At 43.1% G+C, this 20813-nt stretch overlaps 1 protein-coding gene across 2 annotated transcripts; it reads left to right on the top strand.

Annotated features, from left to right (window-relative positions):
- The first annotated feature begins 515 nt into the window (after nt 1-515).
- On the top strand, nt 516-19777 carry LOC115150282 (serine/threonine-protein kinase 38-like). 2 transcript variants are annotated; one of them, XM_029693398.1, is made up of 14 exons: nt 516-681; nt 2861-3001; nt 4943-4994; nt 5076-5198; nt 5442-5525; nt 13118-13241; nt 13593-13747; nt 14313-14415; nt 16536-16597; nt 17356-17473; nt 17627-17750; nt 17967-18062; nt 18178-18272; nt 18449-19777. In XM_029693398.1, the coding sequence occupies exons 2-14, from the start codon at nt 2871-2873 to the stop codon at nt 18604-18606; spliced, it is 1425 nt and encodes a 474-aa protein (XP_029549258.1). In that variant the 5' UTR covers nt 516-681; nt 2861-2870; the 3' UTR covers nt 18607-19777. The 2 variants fall into 2 exon arrangements, with proteins under 2 accessions (XP_029549258.1, XP_029549257.1); XM_029693397.1 differs by having other exon boundaries at nt 518-681; nt 18443-19777.
- The last annotated feature ends 1036 nt before the right edge of the window (nt 19778-20813 follow it).

Here is a 20813-nt window from a genome sequence, read left to right as displayed (position 1 = left end):
ACTAAATAAATTATCATATGATGATGAGATCTGTACACCACGTGAACGTCAAAGGATGAAATAAGCAAATGGATAATAAAAACGAGTATATAGGACCCTTTTTGACAGAGATTCTGAATATTTTTTTATTTAACTAGGCAAGTCAGTTAAGAGCGAATTCTTATTTACAATGATGGCCTACCCCAGCCAAACCTGGACGGCCTGGATTCGAACCAGGGACTGTTGAGACGCCTTTGGTATTGAGATGCGTAGACCACTGCGCCACTCGGGAATCCTCAGCCTTAGATGGATTTACTCTGCTGCTACAAGCTGTTTATTACCTATGCATAGTCACTTTACTTTTTTTAGTAAGCATTTCACGGTAAGGTTGTATTCGGCGCATGTGACAAATACAATTTGAATTGATCTTTGAGGTTTCATCACATAGTAGGGTATGTTATAGTAATAGTTGAAACCCAAATAATTCTGCCATTCCTATTTGAATTCTAAGGGACAGACTATCAATAATGAATATGATCCTAGTAGCCCACCCGACCATGGCCCCGGTAAAGGCCCGGGATAATTTGGAACTCCGCGGGAGGGGCACTTCACTTCCCGTAATTACGAGTGGATACCGACCGTCATCAGACGAGGGGAGCAGATCCGAATTGAATTTCAACGATTAATGCCATAACGGAGGAGGTGAGAGTAACATTTAATTTGACAGTGATCATGTACACGTTGTAGATGTACCATACGAACGTTGTTTTATTGATACTTTGGAGATTTAGGCTACTTTAGGAAGTTGTGGTAATGTTAGATAACGTAAGAGTAAAACAAAGGCTCCTCTCTCTTGACTGACAATCACACTATGATCACATTAGTCTTTAATAGTAAAACAAAGGCTCTATAGTGTTTACTCCAAACGCTGTTGAGTTCCGTTGTGTACAACTACTGAAGTTGTTCATGCATCGCGGTACTTCCGTCTTGTGCGTGTGCTTCAAATGATACAAATCGTGCTAGACACACACAGAGACCCTCGTTTTAGATTCGGGTTGAAAGTACTTTGCTGTGGATACTTTGTCTCAAATTTCGACACGCAAAATGAAGTAATCGGCGGACAACAAGTTCAAATTGAATTGTATTCAACATTCGCGAAAGAGACAGGGGACATATGTGTGTTTTGTCCACAGAATACCACAGTGTGAGTCGTAATACCCATAAAACCTAGCGGTTAAACAAGGAACTGTTTTTCCACCATTCATTTTAGTTGGCCGGGCAGGGAACACATCGATCTGAATTCCTCCATACAGGTTCTTTCCAGATCCTTGATATCCTTCGTCTGCGCTTATGGGCCCCCCTCTTTAATTGAAACCACAGGTTTGAAATGGGAATAAAGTCAGGAGACTGAGATGAAAATTGCAAAATGTTGATTTTGTTGTGAATTAACAATTGGTTTGTGAATGGTGCCAATAATTGTATAGGTGACTACATGAGTGGACTAGAGAAGATCTACTTGAAGTGCCTAGGGAGTAGGTGTCCATTTGGAATCAAGCAATATTCATGGTTACAAGCACATATCCCACCCACCCCTTCCTCCCTGCCCTAACTTTTACAAAGTTTAAATATATTTTTTGTGCAATAATACACTGAGTCATATAAATATAGGCATAAGATTAGAAGCCTTTTGAAATCCCCTATACTAATTTCTGGTGGGAAAAAATTGAGTTTAGTTTTCCCCTCCATCATTCCTGCTCTACAGCAGGGGTTACCAAACGTTTTCACTCAGGACCCTCTTCCAGCATTGGGGAACATTCTGCTGTTCACACCCCTCTTGTTGGCGGAGAGAAAATGTTGCTGTTTTTAAGCACATTTTCTTGCAATTCTATACATTTTGCAATTTCTAATGTCTATTCATGTGATATTTGAGTGACTCAAACATTAGAACAAAATGTATAGGCTAAAAAAACCTAGCTTAAAACATTAGCTGATATGGGATAGTTGACTTGGACATTTATGACAAGTTATAAATAGCTCTCTAAGAGGAAAACTTAATGCACTACCCAAATTTGAAATTGCACCTTATGCATTCTCTTGAAAGTTGTAATAATAGTAAGTTGAAAGCTGGACTGAGTTCTTAAAAAATATAAATTGATATATATATTCAGTACCAGTCAAAAGTTTGAAGACACTTACTCATTCCAGGGTTTTTCTCTATTTTTACTATTTTCTACATTTTAGAATAATAGTGAAGACATCAACACTATGAAATAACATATGGAATCATGTAGTAACCAAAAATGTGTTTAACAAATCAAATATATTTGAGATTCTTCAAAGTAGCCATCCTTTGCTTTGATGACAGCTTTGCACACTCATGTTAATCACACTGTATTATTGATCTACTAGTGGAACACGTGAAAATATTTACCATCCATTTTACTGTGTTAAAATTGAATTAGAATTGAATTATGCAATAGTCATCACACTGTATTCATTTGGTTTGTGGAAAACTTTGGTTATATGCACTCAAAGTTCACTGTAATATACAATAACCAATTATTTTACCCCATATTTTAAGTTGGCATAATAAGGGCATCTTTTCATGGTATGATATTTGAAAGCCACGAAAATTAATGAATCAATTTGGTATAATTTTTATTGTGAATTTGTGGTTCAATTTAGCGCCATCAGTTATGCTATCTATCACTCATATCCATCAGAGAGATGTGGTGGTCAGCTGGAGGCTACATAATAGGGGACATAGGGGCATAGGTCACTTTACACTAATGTGTGCTCCAATTTCTGTGTGTGTGTGTGTTTGTGTGTGTGTGTGTGTGTGTGTGTGTGTGTGTGTGTGTGTGTGTGTGTGTGTGTGTAGGTAGGTAACCATGGCAGCGAGGGGTCATTCCTCATGTTCCTCGATGAGTAATCACACCAAGGAGAGAGTGAACATGGCTATGGTGACCCTGGAGAACTTCTACTGTAACCTGATAGACCAGCATGAGGAGAGAGAGATGAGGTGGGTGTTCTGCACCATGCTCACACAAACTGGAACTCTGAAAAGCAAAGATGATTCCTGAAAACATGTCAGAAGCTGAAAAGGCAGCACAGTGGCTTGGCACAAACAAGAGGAGAAGAGAGTAGAGGTGTGACACATCACACGATCTCTCTCTGCTTAGAGCCCCACACTGCCTGGTGAAGGAAATGTTCCAGACACCGTGTGTGTGTGTGTGTGTGTGTGTGTGTGTGTGTGTGTGTGTGTGTGTGTGTGTGTGTGTGTGTGTGTGTGTGTGTGTGTGTGTGTGTGTGTGTGTGTGTGTGTGTGTGTGTGTGAGAGAGAGAGAGAATGTTGGAGGAGTGTAACTTTATCACACCATTTTTTTAAGGAAACCCCTTATTAGGAAGAGAGTATGTGTATGGTTGAGAAAAAGAAAGAGGAAGGAAGAGAGAGAGAGACAGTGTTTTATACAGTTAGCTCAGGGGCTAGAAGCCGTTACAGAGGTCTGAAAAGGAAGTTATGCCCAAAGCAAACTCCCAGTTACAGCCAATGTTCCCTCAAATTTGTTTCGGCACTGAGCAAATTTAAGGTCTGCTGAGCGCAAACTTGAATGTGGTGAAAATTCTGTGCTACTGCCGCCACGCGTTTGCTGTGAACACTGAAGCTGTACCCGCATGGTCAAGTTGGCTACTGTGGGTATTTGATCATACCAGAGTGGCCTACCAGAGTGGCCTACCATCAAAAATGATGGAGAAAATGCATCCCATAACATTTTAACATGGAAATAGCTGTTGCATTTTACAGCCTGCAGTAGCAGCCAATATGTGGTGTTCAATGTAGACCTACATTCCATGAGACTTTTGAAAAAAACATCATGGCTTGACATTAACCTGTTTATTCCACTTGTCTTTCAGACAAGGAGGTGACTGAAAATGTTGTTGTGTTGTTTGATGCAAGAAACCACTTTACAAAATAAAATGCGTCATTATTCCCATACCATTATTACAGAGAATCAGACAAATAATGCTACCTTCTGCCTATTGGCAATATAGCTTATTCAAGCCAGGCTCAAAATACAATCACTGTTCTTTACCTGACTCGCTTTTCAAAGATGGCTAGAAATGCACACGTTTTGTGATCTTGTAGGGAGCAACCACTCCCCCATTGCTGACCACAAATGATCTATGACTATGTTAATAACTTACTAACTAGCAAAGGTCAAACGTGCACACGTGGCTACATGTAGCTCTAGCTTTGATCTCAAAACATGCGGATCAACTCACGACTTCTCATGCTGTAAACACAGTCCAGTTCAAAGTGAATGGCACAGATCCATAAATGGCAATGGTCTATTTGCATATAGGCCTACTGCAGGTGTTATTGGTTATGGCTTACCGGTCTGTGAAGAGTACAGGCCTCAGTTGTGCTTGTCAATGCAATAGAATCCTACTCTGTTCTCCTTACAACAAAAACTCTTGCATAGTTAGTTTTGCATGCTAAGTCTTGCGTAGTTTATTTTGTTTCGGTTTGTTGCGTTGAAAGTGGCTTTTATTGTGTTGATTCGAACACAATTCCCACAGTAAAGGGAAACGTTGATAGTGTTAATTAACGGGGAAAACTCTAGAAAGTTGAGTGCAGTTCAATCTCGTGTTTCTCTACGCGGGCTGCTATTTCTTCTGCGGGGCAGTCCCGGGGGAGCTGTGCTCCCACGCTCGCATGCAGCTTAGAGGGAACATTGGTCACAGCTCAACCTACCCACCAACGTTTATGGTTTGTTTCTCTTTGAGAATGTATGAATGGGCCATTCCAATTCTGTTACCGTTCCTCCATAACTGTCCTGTAGAAGTTGTGGAGATAGTGTAGTGATCAGTATAGAGCTGCAGGTTGGGAGGTGTCTTCCTGAATCAGCATATTTCAACCTAACCTTTGCCTCTTGACCCTCAACCCCTATTTTGTTGGCAGGCAACAGAAGCTGGAGATGGTGATGGAGGAGGAGGGGCTGCCTGATGAAGAGGTGAGTATTGTTCTAGCAGTGTCACGTGCGCGCACACACACACACACACACACACACACTTACACACAACCTGTGTTGCAGAAGCGTATTCGGCGCTCCCAGCACGCACGTAAGGAGACAGAGTTCCTGAGGCTGAAGAGAACCAGGCTGGGATTGGATGACTTTGAGTCCCTCAAGGTGATTGGTCGAGGAGCTTTTGGAGAGGTAAGCATACATGGAGCTATTAGAATTCTAACTAGGTTATTATTGTGTAATTAGTTGCCATTTTACAATGTTACCATAGTTACCATTTCACAGTCTGAACATGAAAACCGCACAACTGCCTAATCCACTGTTTCAGAAAATGTATTGATGACGATAGTGTAAATGCCCTTGCATTGGCTATGACCTCGTGAACTTCTTGCTGCCATGTTGGCTCAACTTTGACCTTTGTCCCCTGACTTCCAGGTGCGTCTGGTCCAGAAAAAGGACACAGGTCACATCTACGCCATGAAGATCCTGCGCAAGGCCGACATGCTGGAGAAGGAACAGGTGTGTGTGTGCGTCTCTCTCTCCCTCTCAGTCTCTCTCTTTGTCTCTCCCTCCGTCTCCCCCTTCTGTCTCTCCGTCTCCCCCTTCTGTCTCTCTCTGTCTGTCTCTTTCTCTCTCCGTCTCCCCCTTCTGTCTCTCTCTGTCTGTCTCTCTCTCTCTCCGTCTCCCCCTTCTGTCTCTCTCTGTCTGTCTCTCTCCGTCTCCCCCTTCTGTCTCTCTGTCTGTCTCTCTCTCTCTCCGTCTCGCTCTCTGTCTCTCAATACAATTTGCTTTATTGGCATGACGTAACAATGTACATAAACTTAGTTTGGAGATTTACAATATTGTCAACGAGACAAGAGTAACAACGATAATCAAGGGTCAAAATAACCATACGTTGAACAATAACAATAAGCATAAAGGACATGTGCAGGTTGCTTGTTCTGCCAGACACTGTCCCTCATCTTATGGCAGGCAGCAATGTAGTGCGCTGCCAACCCACAGCTCTCTGCGTCCTCCCCCAACAGGACGGGTAGCCTATCCTCATCAGAGAGGTCTTTGAAACCTTGAATAAGGGTTTCAAATTTGGGGAAAATACACTCTCTAATTATTTTATATTTTTAAGAATTTTGTCAGGAAATGCAGCTCTGTCTCAGGTTCTGCTGTTGTGCAGTGGTTGCACAGCCTTTCCTCTACAGGGAGCCAGGTTTTCCTGTGTCTACTCTTCTCAATGGCAAGGCTGTGCTCACTGAGCCTGCACTTTGTCAAGGTTTTGATCAGTAACCATGGTTAAATAGTTAGCCACGGTGTACTGTCGATTTAGGGCCAGACAGCACTGCATTTTGCTTTGTGCTTGTGTTTCCCAATAAGCAATGTAGTTTTGTTTTGACTGTGTTGTAATTTGATTTATTCTGATTGACTGGATGTTCTGGTCCTGAGGCTTCAGTGTGTTAGTAGAACAGGTTTGTGAACTCAGCCCCAGGACCAGCTGGATGAGGGTCCTGAGGCTTCAGTGTGTTAGTAGAACAGGTTTGTGAACTCAGCCCCAGGACCAGCTGGATGAGGGGACTCTTTTCTTTGCTCAGCTCTTGGCATTGCAGGGCTTGGTAATGATATGAGAGGGGTCACTGTATTTTAGATGTTTCTAAAACTTATTTGCTCTTTTTCTAGTTTTTATTATTAGTGGATATTGGCCTAATTCTGGCCTGCATGCATTGTTTGTAGTTTTCCTCTGGACATGTAGGAGAATCTTACAGAACACTGCATGCGGGATTTCAATGGGGTGTTTGTCCCATTGGGGGAAATCTTGTTTTGCAAGTGGACCCCACCCCTCGCTGTCTTATGTGAATTTCATTATCAATGTTCATAAACTTCAATTAATCTACTCAGTCTGCAAACCAGAGTTTGTAAGATTCTGGTTGAATGAAACAGATGAGAGTCCCATCTTACAATAGTCAAAATGTTTATTCACGAGGGTACTCTGAAGTTCATTATACAAAGACATCCATTTTATAGTTCACTTCCTACCTATGCACATACATCCACACAAACAGTAGATACCCTACGCACATACATACACACAAACAGTAGGTGAGTTGTGTGCTTCTCCAGAGTTCTCACCACTGTTTATCACGACCCAGCGCTGTCCGTTCCTTTCCCCTGAGATTAGAGAAACCTTGAGAAGTACTCCCTGTCCTATCATAAGTTTCTCAGAGTTCTAGCGAGGTCGAGCCAAACACAGTTTTAATTGTTCTCAGTATTTTCTTCGGCACACACATACACACATTTATCTCCCTCCCAGTCCAACCTAGTTGGACTTATGTTTAATACTTTAATTATTCATTATACATGCTACATAAACAACTAATTACTAATTAGTTACGTTTCAGGGTAGAATTATTTAATCATTTTCTTTAAACATATAAAATCTTTTATCACTGTCATAAAGTGCAATTGGTTCAATGACACATTCAATTAGTTTTAGCCAAATATTAATAGGTATTTCAGTTAGTATTTGCTTATTTTTTATTTTTGTAAACTTTTTACCCCTTTTTTCCCTCAATTTCGTGGTATCCAATTGGTAGTTAGTCTTGTCTCATCGCTGCAACTCCCGTACGGACTCGGGAGAGGCAAAGGTCAAGAGCCATGTGTCCTCCGAAGCACAACCCAACCGAGCCGCACTGCTTCTTGACACAGTGCCCACTTAACCCGGAAGCCAGCCGCACCAATGTGTCGGAGGAAACACTGTACACCTGGCGACTGTGTCAGCGTGCACTGCGCCCGGCCTGCCAAAGGAGTTGCTAGTGCGCCATGGGACAAGGACATCCCTGCCGGCCAAACCCTCGCCTAACCCGGATGATGCTGGGCCAATTGTGCGCTGCCCCATGGGTCTCCTGGTCGCGGCCGGCTACAACAGAGCCTGGACTCGAACCCAGAATCTCTAGTGGCACACTTAAACCACAGCGCCACTCGGGAGGCCTGAATTATTTACTTTTTAATGGCGTAGAATGCCCTGCGTGCTTTCTCTCTCAATTCATTCACTGCCTCATTTAAGGTGTCCAATTGAGCTTATTTTTAAACCTAAGTAATTGCAGTGTGTGCAGTACTCTATATATTTTGTACCAATTGAGAACAAATTCCCTGAGATCTGGATCTTCTCTGGAAAATCATTATTTTTGTATTTTTGGGGTTTACTGCCAGGTCCCAGGTCTGGCAGTACTGCTCTCACAGGTCCAGGCTCTGCTGTAGGCCATGTGCTGTGGGTGACAGCAGGCACAGGTCATCTGCGAAGAGCAGGCATTTAACTTCTGAATTGTGGAGACTACCACCAGCGGCTCTGGATTTTCTAGAATAGTGGCCAATTCATTGATGTAAATATTGGAGAGTGCAGGGCTCAGATTGCAACCCTGGCGAAGGCCCTGGCCCTGGTTAAAGAATTCTGTTGTTTTCTTGCCAATTTTAATGCTGCACATATTAACAGTATACATTGATTTACTTATGTCATATATTTTACCCCTACACCATTTTCAATACTTTTGTAGAACAGTCCTGTATGCCAAATAGAGTTAAATGCTTTTTGGAAGTCGATAAAGCAAGCGTATATTTTGGTATTATTTTGGTGGACATGTTTATCTATCAGGGTGTCTAGGGTGTAAATATGATCGGTCATGCAATGTTTTGGTTTAAATTCAATTTGGCTTTTACTCAAGACATTGTGCTTATTAAGGAAGTTTAGAACTCTTATAAAACTACAGAAAACCTCCCCCAGGTTACTGTTCACACAAATGCCTCTGTAATTGTTAGGGTCAAATTTGTCTCCGTTCTTAAAGATTGGGGTTATGAGTCCTTGATTCCAGATATCAGGGAAATAACCTACATTCAGGATCAAATGAAACAGTTTTAATAGAGCCAATTGAAATGTTTCACTAGTGAATTTGAGCATCTAATTTAGGATGCCATCAGGTCTGCATGCTTTTTTAAATTTTGAGGGCCTGAAGTTTGTTATGGAGAATCTGGTCAGTAATTGGGGAGTCCAATGGATTTTCATTGTCCTTTTATAGCTTTTAGTAGTCCATTCAACTTCTCATGAATTTGGCGTTGTTCTGCGTTTTCTGTCAATTTGAACGGTGTTGTAGAGTGTTTTAAAATGGGTTGTCCATTTTGTATCGCTAATTCCTCTAGTTTCGATTTTTATTTCGGTTTTTCCAATTTTGCCAGAAGTTGATGTGTTTATGGACTCCTCAATTAGTGTCAGCTGTTTGCTGTTGTACTGTGCCTTTTTGGTTACGAGTGTACGCTTATAGAGTTTTAAAGTCTCACAGTAATTAAGGCGTAAATCACTATTATTTGAGTCTCTGTGCTTTTGGTTGGATAGTGTTCTAAGTTTTTTTTCTTATACTTTTACAATCTGCATCAAACCAGTTGTCATCTGTGGTCTTTTTTGGGTGTTTTTTTAAATCGATTTCAGTTGTGCTTCTTTTGCAGTTTGCCTGAATATATACTTTTTTTTTTACTGTGAGTGGGTGTGGTATCCAGAAAGTTATCTAAGAGTATTTGGATTTTTTGGTTACTGGTTGCTTTCTGGTATTCGTCTGGGCTGTGAATGTGTGGTTATTTCCATGTCTGTTTTTTTGAGGAACAAGGTAATTTGGCTGTGATCAGACAGAGCTGTTAGTGGCTTGACAGTGAATGAGCTGAGAGAGAAAGGGTCCATGTCTGTAATCATATAGTCTACTGTACTGTGGCCAAGAGGTGAGGAATAGGTGAATCTCCCCAAAGAGTCCCCCCGTAACCTACCATTGACTAAGTACAGACCCAGGCTTCTACAGAGCTGCAACAGATCCCTTCCGTTTTTGTTGATGGTGCTGTCATTGTTGTTTCTATGGGGGAGATGAAGATAGTTAGAAACAGTATGGCCTGTAATAAAGCTGTCCCCTCGTGTGCTCGTTAGATCAGGTAGTGTTCCTGTGCACGCATTTGTGTCCCCACAGATGAGCATATTTTCCTGAGCCTGGAAATGGCATGTCTCTTCCTCAAGGGTGGGGAAGATCTCCTTTTTCTCAGTTTTAACCAGATGTGATATTTACAAGTTTTGAGGGGATCAATTAGATTTAGTAGTTCGGATTTGTACCAAATGATCAGTCCTCCAGAGTCTCTGCCTCTATTGACAGAGCTGTGTTTCTGTGACGGCACAATTACCTTTCTGTAGCCTGTGGGACAGTGAGTGACAATGTCTCCCTTCCACCATGTCTCCTGCAGAATGATGACGTCAACATCTTTAAGATTTAACTCCAGTGCTAAAGTCTTCAGTCCAAAGGTTGATGAGTTTAGGCCCTGAATGTTCCACATGCTAACTGATAGTGATTTCATGTTGCAAAAAGAAAGAATAGCACAGTCAGAACTACAGTTACTACTAAGTTGTTCAGAGTGAGATAATGGATAACAGAAAACATCTAACTCTTTTTCTTCTTCTTCCTATTCATTGAACAAGTAAACTTGTTAGGTGTGTGTGTGTGTGTGTGTGTGTGTGTGTGTGTGTGTGTGTGTGTGTGTGTGTGTGTGTGCGAACACATTAGTGCAGATGTATTGGAGGAGTTGTTTAATCTCACTCAAGCCTACAGGGTTCTGCTGTCCTCTGAGGGCCTCCGTGTAGCTGCGCTGGTCCTGCTGTTGGGCCCTGTGGAGGGGAGAGGGGCCAGGTCTGGGCCGGGGGGCTCCCTCTCTGGTCTAGTAGAGGTGGAGGTCTGGTGCGGGGTAGTAGGCTGGGCCCGGTCCAGTCTGGCTGCACTGATTAAGGTGATGATGCTCTGGTGGTGGGTGGGGCCTGTGGGGTGCGCTGGGTCTGGTGGGGCGTTGAGGGACCTGGGGCTCCTTGGTGGTGTAGGGGTCTCTGGGTGGTCCTCTGTCCAGTGCGGCATGGGGTGTTTGTCTACCAAGTGCCACGTCCTTTAGAGACTTGGCAAACATCCCTACTGTCTGCTTCCTCAGGTGGGAGTGGTCGTGCAGGTGCTTAGGGGTGATTGTTGGGTGGTGAGCAACGTGCACATTTGGGAGTAGACCACACCCTCTGGTGATGTCAGCGTTGACTTTCTGAATGGTACGGGGATGAAAGTCTTTGCGGGGCAGCAGAGTGGAGATGGTGATGTGGGAGTTGGGGAACCACTCAGAGGCCCTCTCTGCTACTCTGTTGACCAGGCTGCCTACTCTCTCCTGATCCTCTCGCAGGTTGTTGGTGCCGGTGTGAATAATGATGTGGCCTGGTGTGCCAAAGTCAGACTGGGACAGGATGTGGAGTGCATTCGGCATTTTTGGGCAACATATTTTGGACACCTTATGGTGGGGGAAGAGTTTATCCTCTTGGATAAATTTCCCATTTGAGTCAATGAGGATGGCCACCTCAGTGGGTTTTACCAGAGTAGTGGGTTTATGGTCTGGGGCTGGGGTACACAGGGCCTGTGTTAAAGGTGGGGTATGTTGGGGTGTATTAATTAGGGGTGGCCAGAGAGCTTCTCTCTGTTGTAGGTATCCCCATGTGAGCCTGAGCAGAGATAGTGTTGTCTGGCTGGCTGCTACTGCCTGAGCAGAGATAGTGTTGTCTGGCTGGCTGGCTGCCACTGCCTGAGCAGAGATAACGTTGTCTGGCTGGCTGGCTGCTACTGCCTGAGCAGAGATAGTGTTGTCTGGCTTGCTGGCTGCTACTGCCTGAGCAGAGATAACATTGTCTGGCTGGCTGGCTGCTACTGCCTGAGCAGAGATAACGTTGTCTGGCTGGCTGGCTGCTACTGCCTGAGCAGAGATAACGTTGGCTGGCTGGCTGCTACTGCCTGAGCAGAGAGAGTGTTGTCTGGCTGGCTGCTACTGCCTGAGCAGAGATAGTGTTGTCTGGCTGGCTGGCTGCTACTGCCTGAGCAGAGATAGTGTTGTCTGGCTGGCTGGCTGCTACTGCCTGAGCAGAGATAGTGTTGTCTGGCTGGCTGCTACTACCTGTGCAGAGATAGTGTTGTCTGGCTGGCTGCTACTGCCTGAGCAGAGATAGTGTTGTCTGGCTGGCTGCTACTGCCTGAGCAGAGATAGTGTTGTCTGGCTGGCTGCTACTACCTGAGCAGAGATAGTGTTGTCTGGCTGGCTGCTACTACCTGAGCAGAGATAGTGTTGTCTGGCTGGCTGCTACTGCCTGAGCAGAGATAACGTTGTCTGGCGGGCTGGCTGCTACTGCCTGAGCAGAGATAACGTTGTCTGGCTGGCTGGCTGCTACTACCTGAGCAGCGATAGTGTTGTCTGGCTGGCTGCTACTGCCTGAGCAGAGATATTGTTGTCTGGCTGGCTGGCTGCTACTGCCTGATCAGAGATACTGTTGTCTGGCTGGCTGGCTGCTACTGCCAGAGCAGAGATAGTGTTGTCTGGCTGGCTGGCTGCTACTGCCTGAGAAGAGATAGTGTTGTCTGGCTGGCTGGCTGCTACTGCCTGAGCAGAGATAGTGTTGTCTGGCTGGCTGGCTGCTACTGCCTGAGCAGAGATAGTGTTGTCTGGCTGGCTGGTTGCTACTGCCTGAGAAGAGATAGTGTTGTCTGGCTGGCTGCTACTGCCTGAGCAGAGATAACGTTGTCTGGCTGGCTGCTACTGCCTGAGCAGAGATAACGTTGTCTGGCTGGCTGGCTGGCTGGCTGGCTGCTTCTGCCTGAGCAGAGATAACGTTGTCTGGCTGGCTGGTTAATAGCTACTGCCTGAGCAGAGATGATGACTTTTTAAGGAATGAAAAATAATAAACTAATCAAATAAAAAGGAAGTTATACACACAACTGAAATATTGTTTTTATTGATGTCTGCCCAGTTTGGACCTGACAGAGACAATTGGAAAATTGTCAATGATTTGGCAATTGCATGTTCAATATTTTTGCCTTTGGAATTCCCATAAATAAAATCTGAAATAGTTGTAATGTCATTATTTCTTAATTCATTTAATGTTTAAAAATAATCGTAACCAAAACTCTTTTTTTGAAATAATCGAACCGAAAACGAGCCGACCTCAAAAAGCACTAATCGCTCAGCGCTGCTGAGTGTAGAGAAAATATGTGTGTTAATTCTGCAGGATCTGTGTTGTATTTCTATGTTAGGTGGGCCATATCCGGGCTGAGAGGGACATCCTGGTGCAAGCAGACAGTCTGTGGGTGGTCAAGATGTTCTACAGCTTCCAAGACAAGATTAACCTCTACCTACTCATGGAGTTCCTACCTGGAGGTCAGTGGAGGCTGGTGGGAGGAGCTATAGGAGGATGGGCTCATTGTAATGGCTGGAATTGGAATATATGGAACGGTATCAAACACATCAAGCATATGAAACCACATGTTTGATACCGTTCCATGCATTACATTCCAGCCATTACAATGAGCTCATCCTCCTATAGCTCCTTCCACCAGCCTCCTCTGCTGGAGATGTGTGTGTTATGTGTCTCTGTGTGTGTGTGTGTGTGTGTGTGTGTGTGTGTGTGTGTGTGTGTGTGTGTGTGTGTGTGTGTGTGTGTGTGTGTGTGTGTGTGTTTGTTAGTTTGTGTATGTGTGATGCTGATGGTCTGTGTGGCACCCCCTGCAGGTGACATGATGACATTGCTGATGAAGAAGGATACCCTGTCAGAGGAGGAGACTCAGTTCTATGTGGCTGAGACGGTCCTGGCCATAGACTCTATACACCAGATGGGCTTCATACACAGAGACATCAAACCTGACAATGTACTGCTGGACTCTAAGGTACACATACACACTACATGGTTGAAATAACATCATTACACACAGGTTTAAGTATGGTTGAAATAACATCATTACACACAGGTTTAAGTATGGTTGAAATGACATCATTACACACAGGTTCAAGTATGGTTGAAATGACATCATTACACACAGGTTTAAGTATGGTTGAAATGACATCATTACACACAGGTTTAAGTATGGTTGAAATAACATCATTACACACAGGTTTAAGTATGGTTGAAAAGACATCATTACACACAGGTTTAAGTATGGTTGAAATGACATCATTACACACAGGTTTAAGTATGGTTGAAAAGACATCATTACACACAGGTTTAAGTATGGTTGAAATGACATCATTACACACACACAGACAGGAGGATGACATCAGCATTATAACGTGGTGATCTGTCTGTCGACTCTGTCTAGAATCATAAATCCACACACACAGTTTCACAGTCGCCACAGGAAGTGTGATTTCAGAAACACTCTGGTGTTGTCACACAGTATTACTGAAACATCCCCAGGAAGTAGTGTAGCACAACTAACTGTGTGTGTTTTCCAGGGCCATGTGAAGCTGTCAGACTTTGGCCTGTGTACAGGGTTGAAGAAAGCCCATCGGACAGAGTTCTACAGGAACCTCAACCACAGCATCTCCAATGACTTCAGTGAGTACAACAATAAAATCATACTTGATTCATTTCAGTTGATAAAACTATACAACTTACAGTGTACAGTGCCTTCAGAAAGTATTCACACCCCTTGACTTTTCCTAGCCTGAATATAAAATTGATTGAATTTAGATTTTTTTTTGTCGCTGGCCTAAACACACAATACCCCATAATGTCAAAGCGGAAGAATGTTTTTTTTATATAATATTTTTTTTTATTACAACTTAATACAAAATGAAAAGCTGAAAAAAGTATTCAACCCCTTTGTTTACGGCAAATAAGTTCAGGAATACAACTTTGCTTAACAAGTCACATTATAAGTTGCATGGACTCAATAATAGTGTTTAACATGATTTTTGTATGACTACCTCATCTCTGTACCTACACATACAATTATCTGTAAGGTCCCTCAGTTGAGCAGTGAATTTCAGACACAGATTGAAATAAAGACCAGGGAGGTTTTCCAATGCCTCACAACGAAGGGCACCTATTGGTAGATGGGTAAAGAAAAAAAGCAGACATTGAATATTTTTTATTTTATTTATTTAACTAGGCAAGTCAGTTAAGAACAAATTCTTATTTACAAAGGTGGCCTACACCGGCGACGCTGGGCCAATTGGGCACCCAATCACGGCTGGTTGTGATATAGTCTGGATTCAAACCAGGTTGTCTGTAGTGATGCCTCTAGCACTGAGATGCAGTGTCTTAGACCGCTGCGCCATTTGGGAGCCCTTTGAGCATGGTGAAGTTATTAATTACACTTTGGATGGTGTATCAGTACACCCAGTCACTACAAAAATACAGGTGTCCTTCCTAACTCAGTTGCCGGAGAGGAAGGAAACCGCTCAGGAATTTCACCACAAGGCCAATGGTGACTTTAAAACAGTTACAGAGTGTAATGGCTGTGATAGGAGAAAACTGAGGATGGATGAGCAACATTGTAGTTACTCCACAATACTAACCTAAATTACAGAATGAAAAGAAGGAAGCCTGTACAGAATACAAACATGCATCCTGTTTGCTAAAAGGCATTAAAGTAATACTGCAACCTATTTGGCAAAGCAATTCACTTTTTGTCCTGAGTACAAAGTGTTATGCCTGGGGCAAATACAAAACACAACACACTCTCCATATTTTCAAGCATAGTGGTGGCTGCATCATGTTATAGGTATGCTTGTAAAGGACTGTGTAGTTTTCCAGGATAAAAAATAAACTAAATGGAGCTAAGCACAGGCAAAATCCTAGAGGAAAACCTGGTTCAGTCTGCTTTCCAAACACAAGGCCAAATCTCTACTGGAGTTGCTTACCGAGGACAGTGAATGATCCTGAGCGGCCGAGTTACAGATTTGAAAATGTTTGTCTAGCAATTAATTTTGAAAAGGACAATGGGAAAATATTGTACAATCCAGGTGTGCAAAGCTCTTAGAGACTTACCCAGAAAGACTCACAGCTGTAATGTCACACCCTGACCATAGAGAGCCTTTTATTCTCTATGTTGGTTTGGTCGGGGTGTGACAAGGGTGGGTAATCTAGGTTGTCTATTTCTATGTTGGCCTGGTATGGTTCCCAATCAGAGGCAGCTGTTTATCGTTGTCTCTGATTGGGGATCATATTTAGGCAGCCATTTCCCCACTGTGTTTTGTGGGATCTTGTTTTGTTTTTGTGTAGTTGCCTGTGAGCGCTCCAGAACGTCACGTTTCGTTTGTTCTTTATTGTTTTGTATTTGCTGAAGTTTCACTTTATGATAAAGATGTGGAACGCCACGTACCCTGCGCCTTGGTCCAGTTCTTACGACGATCCTGACATGTAATCGCTGCCAAAGGTGATTCTAACATGTATTGACTTAAGTAAATTATACATTTCTGTATTTCATTTTCAATAAATCTACAAACATTCCTAAAAACATTTTGTTCACATTTTCATTATGGGAAATTGTGTGTAAATGAGTGAGAAAAACAATCTATTTAATTAATTCTGAATTCAGGCTGTGACACATCAACATGTGGAATAAGTCAAGGGGTATGGATACCTTCTGAAGGCTCTTTATTTGTCATGATTTGTCACCTATGTGTGCAGTTGTAATTGAGGTGTGCCTGAGACAATTTTTTTCTTTACAGCGTCTCAGTACATGAACTCCAAGAGGAAAGCAGAGACCTGGAAGAGGAATAGACGACAGCTGGTGGGTGTCATAGAGCTCTGACTACCTTCAGTCACTACTCAGCTGGAGGATCGGTCTTTACCTTTTAACCTCCTCATAAACACAACAGGGATGACTAGTATAAGGTTTCACAATGACCTCTGTTTTTTTAAACTTGTTGGTTGTGTTTATTTACTCATAGGAAAAAGTGTTCTCTCATGTGAAAGAGTATAGCAGCTCCAAAGAAAAGGCATTTTGTCACGCTAGAGAGCCTGTTCTGTAGAGACTAGAGTCTCTGGATGAAGTGAGGAAGGCCAGCATAGGAGCACAGACACACAGTACAGTACATATCTGGTGTGCAGGTGGTTGGAGTCCTGTCCCTGTTAGGGGATATACAGCACACTCACTCACAGTTACGTCAGTTACATTTCCGCAGCAAGTGTATGGCATCGTTAGAGAAACTTCTGGGGTCGACTCCATTTTCATTTGGTCAATTCAGGACTTTGCTGGAAATGCAAATTTAACTTGTGAGCTACAGGTTGTTTTACTGTCTGGGCTCTCTGCTCATCTCCCTCTCTCCTTTCCCCCCTGTCCTTTCCTCTCCCTCTCCTTTCCCTTCTCTCCTCTCCCCTCTCTCCTTTCCCCCCTGTCCTCTTCCTCTCCTTTCCCCTCTCTCCTCTCCCTCTTCTTTCTCCTCTCCCTCTCTCCTTTCCCCTCTGTCCTCTCCCTCTCTCCTTTCCCCCCTCTCCTCTCCTCTCCCTCTCCTTTTCCCTCTCTCCTCTCCTCTCACCATTTCTCAGGCATTCTCCACTGTGGGAACTCCAGACTACATTGCCCCAGAAGTGTTCATGCAGACCGGATACAACAAGCTCTGTGATTGGTGGAGCCTGGGGGTCATCATGTATGAGATGTTGATTGGTAGGAGGGATATCTGTTGATTGGAAACACAGGCCCTAACTTAAGAGTGGCATTAGTAACTGAAACCTTTGTGTAAATCATGCATTGATGTCAGTTTGATGCAAGTTATGATTGAATTAGGATTGCTGTCTAAATGTCCCTCTCTCTCTCCAGGCTACCCCCCGTTCTGTTCAGAGACGCCCCAGGAAACCTATAAGAAAGTGATGAACTGGAAGGAGACTCTGGTGTTCCCTCCAGAAGTACCTATCTCAGAGAGGGCCAAGGACCTCATCCTCAGGTCAGCACCAGTACTACATATCAACATGTTGAAAAATACAGTGAGATGAATAAACATTCTGTAGCTTACTGTACAGCATGTTGCTCTTGAGAAGAATGAACATCAACTAAATGGTTACAATGTAATCTCAAGCTAGTTCTGTATCTATGGCAAGCACACTTCTATATCCCTCTGTGGTTGTTCTCAGGATCTAAACGTGTCTATTTTACTGCTTAGGTTCTGCTGTGAGGGAGACCATCGGATCGGGGCGACAGGAGTGGAGGAGATCAAGAGAAACCTGTTTTTTGAGGGAGTCGATTATGACCACATCAGGTACACAGGGACTACTTAAAACAAACTGTTTATATCTAAATCAATAAGGTTTTTATACCTCAGTGGTCCAAAAGTCCAGGCCTCACTACAGTTTTGCGTTTGTCACCCATCACAGGGAGAGACCTGCAGCGATCCCCATTGAGATTAAAAGCATCGACGACACGTCAAACTTCGATGAGTTCCCTGAGTCAGACATCCTTTCACCCACAGGTGAGAGAAAGACAGACAGTTTCAGCAGAAACTATTTTCCTCTGTCTCAGTTGATTATTATTCTGACTGTGTGTGTGTGGTTGTAGAGTATACCCTTTGATATAAAGCTCTCTCCCTTTCTCCTTATCTATTCACACTCCCTCCTTCCTCTCCCTCTTCTCTCTCCCAAGCTGCAGCTGCAGCAGCACCCACCAAGTCCCCAGCAGCAGCAGCTGCAGCGGAGGCTGACTATAAGAATAAGGACTGGGTCTTTATCAACTACACCTACAAGCGCTTTGAGGGCCTGACAGCCAGGGGAGCCATCCCTTCCTACATGAAGGGAAGTAAGAGATGAACTGTGACCCTATAACTTGCGCTGCAATGGCCCCCTGAACCGCTCATCTCCCCGCAACACCCAGATGTCTTCATTTCACTGTTCTATTTCATATTACCACAAATATGAAAAAAGCAAAATATCAGTTTATTTCGACAGTTCAGTTAGGCTGTGTTTATGGGGCAAGTATATTCCCTGCAGGCCTCCTGAACCAGGATTCATTATACCCGGTGAATAAATGGTTGTGACCACTGTTTGGCCTTTCTGCGAATGTAAAACTTGATCTTAGAAACCGGGATAGCAGCTTTGATTGAGTAGGACCCACTGTCTCAAAGCTGAAGCCTGGCTCTAACTTTCCCAGCAGCACTGAACAGCCTTAGAGCTGCCCCCTTTGTGCCCCTCCAGAACCTTCTCCCCATTCCTCTCCTCAACCAGTCATACTGTTCATAGGAAAACGTCTCTACTGTTCTCTGGGAGCTGGCAGGTTCCCAGCAGTCTGTATCACTTCCCCTGTGATGTCATCAGATCACTGCTTGCCTTCAAGGGAGGAGTTAGAAGATTGCTATTTTTAGGGTTCTATTTTGGGGATTTTTGTGATGTTAGTGAGTGAGAATTTTCAACAAAGGACAGAAAATTCCATTGTGGTCTTGCTACTCCTCTAGAAATATAAGCAAGAACCACTTCTCCTTTACTGCCTTTGTTGTGCCCAGTTATCTTTCTTCTCTAATTTTGTATAATACAGACATTTTCAATAAGGTTGATTCTAAATGCTGTTGGTTGAAATAGTGTTAGTTTTCAGGGATATAACTAATGCTGGTTGTGTGTGTATTTTGAGCTGTCTGAATGACACTGCCTTGAAACAAGTTAACGTGTCTATTTCTGTGCCTTAACCAAAGAACTACAGGAGCTGTACATTAGTTTAACATTTGAATCCCCCCCTTTTTTAATGTCAAGTTGTTTCTATGCATGATGGAAAGATCTGGACTTTCGCTCTCACAACTTACTTGATTTTTTTACAGCTTGTCTTTCTAAAGCTGGTATTTAAAGAAAGGATTCTTATTTTAGTCTTCATTTTTGTTTCCATATAGTATTTTTAACTCAAAGGTACCACTGTTTTATGAATAACGCTGGTTATTCATTAATTTCATGTACATTTTAAAACTTCCCTAAATATGGAATTTCAACTTTCACATATGTGTTTATAGCACTTTCAGGTGTGTGTGTGTAAATTTGGTCTCACTTTACTGGAGTAACTACAGGAGACTTTACTGGAGTAACTACAGGAGACTTTACTAGAGTAACTAGTAAATCATCTAATTACTATACAATCTGGTAGTAGTACATGTAGCTATGGAACACTAACCATTTGATCTAAGGCTTATAATCAAGAGAATACAATGCTAAGTGCTATGTAACTTCTTATACTTAAAGGTAATTACAAAAGGTAATTCCCATATAGTTACCCTGTAATAATACTTTTTTTGTAAAGTGTTGCTAGAATTATTTTTCTTTCCAGATGGACGACTGAATGACGTTAAGTGGAGTTTCACTCATTCTAGTTTTCACTCGAGTGCTTTAAGGTGTTTTTATCGCTGGAGAAGTAAGCCCTGAGCAGCTGCTTAGAATGATAGACGCATAGGCTGCGTTTACACAGGCAGCTCAATTCTGGTATTTTTTTCACTAATTGGTCTTTTGACCAATTAGATCAGCTCTGAAATTGATTTGATGTGAAAAGAATCTGTGATTGGTCAAAAGACCAATAAGTGGAATAAAGATACCGATTGGGCTGCCTATGTAAACGTAGCCATACTACTGTAGTGCTGTTGTAACGATCGTCGCCTGGTGACGAGGAAGCGGACCAAAACGCAGCTGGGAGCGAACACATGTTTATTCAACACACTGGAATTAAACATGTACACAAAAATCAAGACAAATGCCGATACGTTACGTGCTCAAACACAGAGACAACACCCCACAAACAGCGTGGGGAAAACAGCAACTTAAATGTGATCCCAATCAGAGACAATTAGAGACAGCTGTCTCTGATTGGGAATCGACAGAACCCAACATAGAATTTCCCACCTAGAGCCTACACAAGGCTAAAACGTAAACAAAACACAAACCAAGGAAAAATACCTAACATGACACACCCTGACCCAATATACCCGAGTTCACCTGGTCAGGGCGTGACAGAACCCCCCCCCAACGGTGCGTACTCCCGGCGCACC

This window comes from Salmo trutta, chromosome 16, assembly GCF_901001165.1.
Source record: "Salmo trutta chromosome 16, fSalTru1.1, whole genome shotgun sequence".
In the NCBI taxonomy this organism is placed as follows: Eukaryota; Metazoa; Chordata; class Actinopteri; order Salmoniformes; family Salmonidae; genus Salmo; species Salmo trutta.
Note: the sequence above shows the minus strand (reverse complement) of the source record. Positions and strands in the feature narration are given on the sequence as shown.